The sequence below is a fragment of the Lipotes vexillifer genome, unplaced genomic scaffold (genome assembly GCF_000442215.2).
Source record: "Lipotes vexillifer unplaced genomic scaffold, Lipotes_vexillifer_v1.1 scaffold1017, whole genome shotgun sequence".
In the NCBI taxonomy this organism is placed as follows: domain Eukaryota; kingdom Metazoa; phylum Chordata; class Mammalia; order Artiodactyla; family Lipotidae; genus Lipotes; species Lipotes vexillifer.
In genome coordinates this window covers 179,140-185,139 of record NW_006772141.1, presented here as the reverse complement: position 1 = coordinate 185,139, position 6,000 = coordinate 179,140, and the positions used below count along the sequence as shown (strand labels likewise).

Here is a 6,000-nt window from a genome sequence, read left to right as displayed (position 1 = left end):
CATTCCTGGAATAAATCCTAAAGCAGTATTCAAAACAAGAGGAAAGCTGTATGTGTGAAAATGCTCACTATAAACGACAACAGCAAACAAAGGAAGGGGAAGCAAACTAAATATTCAAATAGTCAATAATAATAAATGATGGAATAGTGTGTAAAGGAAAAATTATGAAAAATGTGAAAATATGAAAAATATATATGTGAAATAAATGCACATATGATAAGGCCTGCACCATAACATGGACACATAAAAGGTGATTTTCTTATTTTAAAAAAATTTTGTTTTGGTTCCATAATTTTGTTGATGCTGATACAAAATGTGGGGAGAACTCCTGACTAGCAGGATACTCAGTGCATGTCCTATGTGCTCAGGCTGCAGCTGCATGGTCCAGGGGAATGAGGTGGACACTGAAAGCAGACAGCTTTGAATTCTGAGTCGGCCCCTCATTTGTGGTGTGAACATGGGCAAAGTATTTTACTCTTTCCTGGTCAGAGTTACTGCTTCTGTACAACAGGGCTGAATACCACGCTGCTGTAAAGATGAAATTCCTAGTACAGGTGAAATCCCTAATATACCGTTTGGCTCCACAAAAGCTAGTTTTTTTCTGTCCTTTAGTTACCTGGGGCAAGGGCTTTCTTGTTTTTTTGCAAAACTTGTAATTGGAGTCACTGCTTGGAGAGCCGTCTGATTCAACTTGATGGCGACTGCCTAAAAATCCAGAGGAAGATAGGCTCAGTTCCAAGAGGTGGACGCTTACCTTTCACATTGAGAAAAGAGCTGAGACGCATGTAGGGCAGCTGTGAATTACCTCTGGGTTGTCAGTCAGGTAGATCTGTCTGGAGATGTTGTTTATTGCACATATCCACTGTAGATGACATTAAAAAAATGTGCTGAATCCCAAAGTCACCCACTATACTAGAACAGAAGTGAAACAAACAAAACCTTTACCTCTTCGTTTTCCTTTCTGCTTTCCGCCTGGAGGATTATTCCCCTGAAATAAAGTACACCTAAGTAAGTGCTTCCTGGACCTCAGTGACTGAATTTCTGCATGCGGCGGGCCAGGAATAAGACACAAATAATTCTGCTCTACTTCTGCGAAGGCGTCACTCTTAAAGGGACTCCACACCTGCCAGTCCCTTTGTTCCTCATCTCATCTGTGGGAGGTGGGGAACATGGATTTTATCCCTATTTCTTATCTGAGGGAACCAAGGCCCAGAGGAGTTAAGTAACTGCCTGGGACTGTGACTAGAATCCAGAAGCTTCATTCCCAGGTCATTTACCATCACCCAGAGAGGAAGGATGATGTCTAAAAATGCTCTGCCGTACTGGGAGAAGAGATGGTCTACATCATACCAGCGCTGCCCCCTCCCCATGAATGTGCTATTGTTCAAATAAAATCTCAACTCAGAAGCCCAACAGAGAAAGCAAACGCAAGCAGAGCAGCTCTGAGAACGGGGCCACTCCTCTCCCCCAAGTAGGTGAAGCCTGGAGCACTTCATGGGGCTTCAAACTCCTTGGAGCAGTTTGAAACCACTGCTCTAAGTGAGAGGGGGTCCCACTGGGATGGGATCTACTGTGATGATACACGGCTGCCATTCTGCAAACATGGCCTCTCCTGGGCCCAAGGTGCATGGCAGATGTGGGGACAGAGTGCTGACAAATAACTCTGCTGCAGCGGCATGTCCTGTTCACATCTCCTGTGTCAGCTGGGGAAGTGGACTCCTCAGGCAGGTACCCACTCTCCCCCTCAGCCCCCCGACCCCGTGATGTGGACACAAAGGCTTGTATAGAACATACGAGGAGCGGCTACGGTCCCACCCCTCTCTCTCTGAGTCTCTGCTGACAGACAGCTCCTATCGCCGTCCTACACACGGAGGTCACCTCTTCTCCACAGCCACAGACAAATCCTCTCTGGGACTCCTGAGATTAAGGCAGGCTGGATTCCATATGGTCCTGTGTGCTTGCTTAAAGAGGACATAAAACCACCCTCCCGAACGGTCACCACCACCCAGAACAGGGCCTCCCCTGTGGAGGGCTGGCACAGAGGAGTGACCTTGGCAGAAGTGGGGTCACTGCACCTGTTTCCTCCCACATAAAACCCGTGTGGCCTACGCTTTTCCATTGGGAGTGGTGATCTGGAAGCAGTATCGTCGGTCTTCACAGTCCACTGCCATCACTGAGCAGTTGTCCAGGTCCTGGATCAAGCCTCCGGCCACGGCACCCCTGGGCTGACACATGAGATTCCCGCCTTGGGTGAAGAAGTAGAGTCTCTCCCAGGTGGTGGTGACCAGCCCTGTTTTACTGTAAGAATTGTGTTGGGAAAAGCTCATTAGTACTAGGAAGCATGAGAGGCACCTCAGTCTTGCTGCCTCTTTATGGGTATTGGTAGCATTTTAGAAATAATGTGTTGCTTTACATTAAAGCAAAACTTCTCTGAAAAGAATTCAAGTGCAAAGAGTAGCAGGAGAGGCACAGGTTAGCTTGAATGAGCTGGGAGCTGATGGGCTCTGCTCAGACGGGAAAGGCCGGTCCACAGCCAAATCCAGGGTGGGGGCAGGGGGCGCCCACCCCCACTGAAGCCAGTCTCTGGCTTCTAAAGCCGGGATCTGGAAACAGAATTAGTCCATCACCACCCGGAACTGAAAATCTGGAAGATCATTTCTCTAAGACACAGAGCTGAACTGCTCTAAGTCTAGTTAAGAGTCACCAGGGTTACCCCGGCCACAGCACACACCCCAGAATCCTGGGCACTTTATACCAGATTGGGTTTTGCTCCAGCTAGATGTTATGCTGCTTCTGTGGGCTGTTTACAAGAGAAAAATCTAGTTCCTGGCAAATAAAACCAGAACCTTGTGGAGTTTTCTATCTGTATAGAACTAAAGGAGACCTCTGGCTTGTGATCTCAACGAGCTTTACAGACCTTTGAAAGGCTCTAACCTGGTAAGAAAACAGCTGGCAATTCCTCTTCGTACATCCTCCATTTGGGGGATATCAAATATATTTATTTGATTCGGTATTTACTGAGTTGTGACTATGTATGGGGCACTAGATTTCCTGCCTCAATAATTACAATATCCAAAAATGGTAACAGCTAACATTTGAGTACTTATACCTGCTAGGAATTACCTCACTCAATCTTTGTGACAACTTTATGAAGTAGGTGCAATCTTCAGCTCTATTTTACAGATGAAATGCCGGGGCAGCGGGGCCCAGCCGGGCCAGGACGTCTGACCAAAGTCAGAGCTCACCACCGTACCTGACAACAACCCCACCTGCTCTCAGGCAGTCAAACCTGGGCACCTCTTTAATTCATAGTGAACATCTGAAACCTGAGGGTTAAACATGGGGTTCAGTCTATATGAACCTAGATGATTCTGGAAGCTTCCTGGCCCTCAGACTCTGGCCTCAGTGCTGCATCACCGGCACACTGCTCTCACCCATCAGGGGTCTGGGGAAGGGTCTCAATGGTCTAGGATGATGACAGTTAAGAGCAGTCTGTCAAATGGCCATGGTGACCAGGGAGGGGCGGCCTGTGGTGTCTTGGGAGTCTATGCACTGACTGGGTTCTTACTCACACGACTGTTTCAAGCCCCATCTCTCAATGCAGTTTGGGACCTGGGCCCAGACACTTCCTATGTCCCAGGCAGGAGGGGTGCTGTGGCGGGAGCACTAACCCAACCTCACACACCCCCACCCTCTGATGGGGCACTTAACAGGTGCTTTTCAGCCACTCCCAGGGCACACAGATTTTAGAAAAAGAGGCAGGCAATGAACTCTCACTTTCTAAGGTTAAGGTAACCAGCCTTCTGGATGAGGTTCCTGTTGATCTGGGGTGCAGCCACATCGAAATCTGGAGTGTAAACAGCTTTCTCAAGAGAAAGTAATTCTTGCTGGGATGCCTGCATCTTCTCCGCTTCCACTTCCAGTTCCACCTGGATGCTTGAGACAGAAGGTGTCAGGTCAGTCACTTGTCACAGCAGATGGTGGAGCCTCCCCATGGCTTCCTGCCTCACACATGGGGGCATGACACTCCACCCCCGAGGCTCTGAAAGCTGGAGATCACAGGGACTCCGGTCTGTGCTACCAAATTGTTTATATGACTGTTGTTTTCAAACAGAGCATAACGAATACCACTGGACGATGCCTGAACCCAGCTAAATAATTTCTCTGTTGACACAGTGGTATCCAGGCTCAGACTTGTTGATGCAAGTTTTAGAAGATGAACCCATCCTCAGGAGCCGCATGTGCTGGCAGCCTGTGAAAGAGCCAGAAAGGCAGGAAGGAAACGGCAGTCATTCATGGCCCCCAACCCCCGGTTTAGGCAGGAATGGTGGGGACGGCCACTGGAGACCGGAAAGTGACCAGGAGGTGGTACCAAGGCGCAACAGCAAAGCCAAGAGCAATGCTTTTCCTTATATGAGAGCCACACAACTGCCTTGAGACGGTGCTGGCTGGCCGGCCTGTCTGCCCATGGTCTGAGGCGTGGAAAAGCTGGAAGCTTTAGCTTGAAATAAGCAGCTGCCCTTTCTCCCCATAACGTGAGGCCTCAACAGCTACCCCACCCAGGGGTGACAGCCTGGGTGATAGTCCTAAACACAGTCTGCCAAAATGGGCCCTCCATCCGAGAAAACAAACTCTAGAGGCGTTGTTCCACTTCTCCACTGTGTAAAGGAGATAGGACTGAATTCCGATGTTGAAATCAGGAGGAACCCTAAGGGCTAGCGAGCCTAGTGTTTTACAGAGTGAGCTCCTCAGCATTTCCTTTCAAAAGCATTCTGCAGGTGAGTGAGTGAGATTGGGCTTGTGTGTTCCAGATACTCCTCTTAGAGGTTCACAGTGTATACCACCTGTATCTTGTTTAATGCAACCCTGAGGCAAGCCGTCAGTCCAAGTTAATTTTGGCTATTTTGATGTTTGAATGGAACGATCTGGGGCTCCACCAACAAACTTCATTAGTTTAACAGGGTTGTCATTGCCAAGGCTGAGAGAATGGAATGAGAAAAAAGAAGTTAAGCTGTACAGAAGTGGATGGAGGGAGCCAAAAGTATACAGAACCGCTTAGGTCCTTCAGCTTTTGTGAGAAGCCTCTTTGAAGATCTGATGAAAAGGTAAGGATTGTCTCTCCCAGAAAAGCGCTCATGTGAACCAATGTGACACCATGCACACAACTCCAGGGAGTTTTTAGTAACTGTCCCCTCTCTGCTCCCCGACCCATACAGGGAGGCTCAAAAACTCTGAGCTAATCCAAGGCTCCCAGAACTCAAAGAACAGGGTAGAAAAGTGATTCCCTTCAACTGTTCCCTTTGAAGATTTTTATTTTAAATGTTTCATTTAATTAAAAAAAAAAGTGTGTCTGTGTGTGTGTGTGTGTGTGTGTGTGTGTGTGTGTGAAGGAGCCAAGAAAAAAGCCTGAAGTGTATCACTGTGAAGTAGGGACTGAAAGAAAAGCCCCTGGCACTGTGGGGTGGTGTGAAATGCCACCCGTCTGGGTTTAGGCTGGGTTCCAAATCCTCTCACACCCTGATGCAGTGAGACCAGGCATCCACCTCCCGGGGAAGGACTGCGGAGCCCAGAGCCACCACTAGACGTTGTTCCTTGGCCACTCGGGCTGGCTGGCTGCTGATGCCCAGCAATGTGGCAGCAAGACCCCTCCTAGTGGCACAGGCGCAGCAGTATTTATCTACTCACCAGGATACAACGTAAGGGATAGGAAAACTAGAATTCTTAGCTGAATGCTTCAGCCGTTTGAACCAGGAGGTTCCTGTGCTCCCAGGTTCCACTGGGAGCCCTGCCTGCTGCCCTGTAACAAGATGTGCCTGGTCAGGCAGCAGAAGCACGACTCACAGAACTAGACCCGGCCCTCGGGAGCAGGCTGTGTGGCCGGGGCTTTCAACGCCCAGTCACACAACTGTGGGAACAGCTGGTGCTGCACTTTGGTGGCCTAGTAACGGCTCAGAGTCACTGACAAGGAGAGAGGACACAGGCTGCAGGATGTGTGGAAAG

General features: G+C 49.0%; 1 protein-coding gene across 3 annotated transcripts in view; it reads right to left on the bottom strand.

Moving 5' to 3' along the window:
* The window catches only part of APPL2 (adaptor protein, phosphotyrosine interacting with PH domain and leucine zipper 2), a 53,358-nt gene that overhangs the window by 14,608 nt on the left and 32,750 nt on the right, over positions 1-6,000 (bottom strand). For all 3 annotated transcript variants that reach the window (XM_007447305.1, XM_007447306.1, XM_007447307.1), the window contains exons 10-14: positions 3,778-3,936; positions 2,110-2,298; positions 946-988; positions 806-862; positions 617-705 (exon numbers count right to left, since the gene is read on the bottom strand). In XM_007447305.1, coding sequence (XP_007447367.1) covers positions 617-705; positions 806-862; positions 946-988; positions 2,110-2,298; positions 3,778-3,936 — 537 coding nt within the window. The remainder of the gene's footprint in view (positions 1-616; positions 706-805; positions 863-945; positions 989-2,109; positions 2,299-3,777; positions 3,937-6,000) is intronic.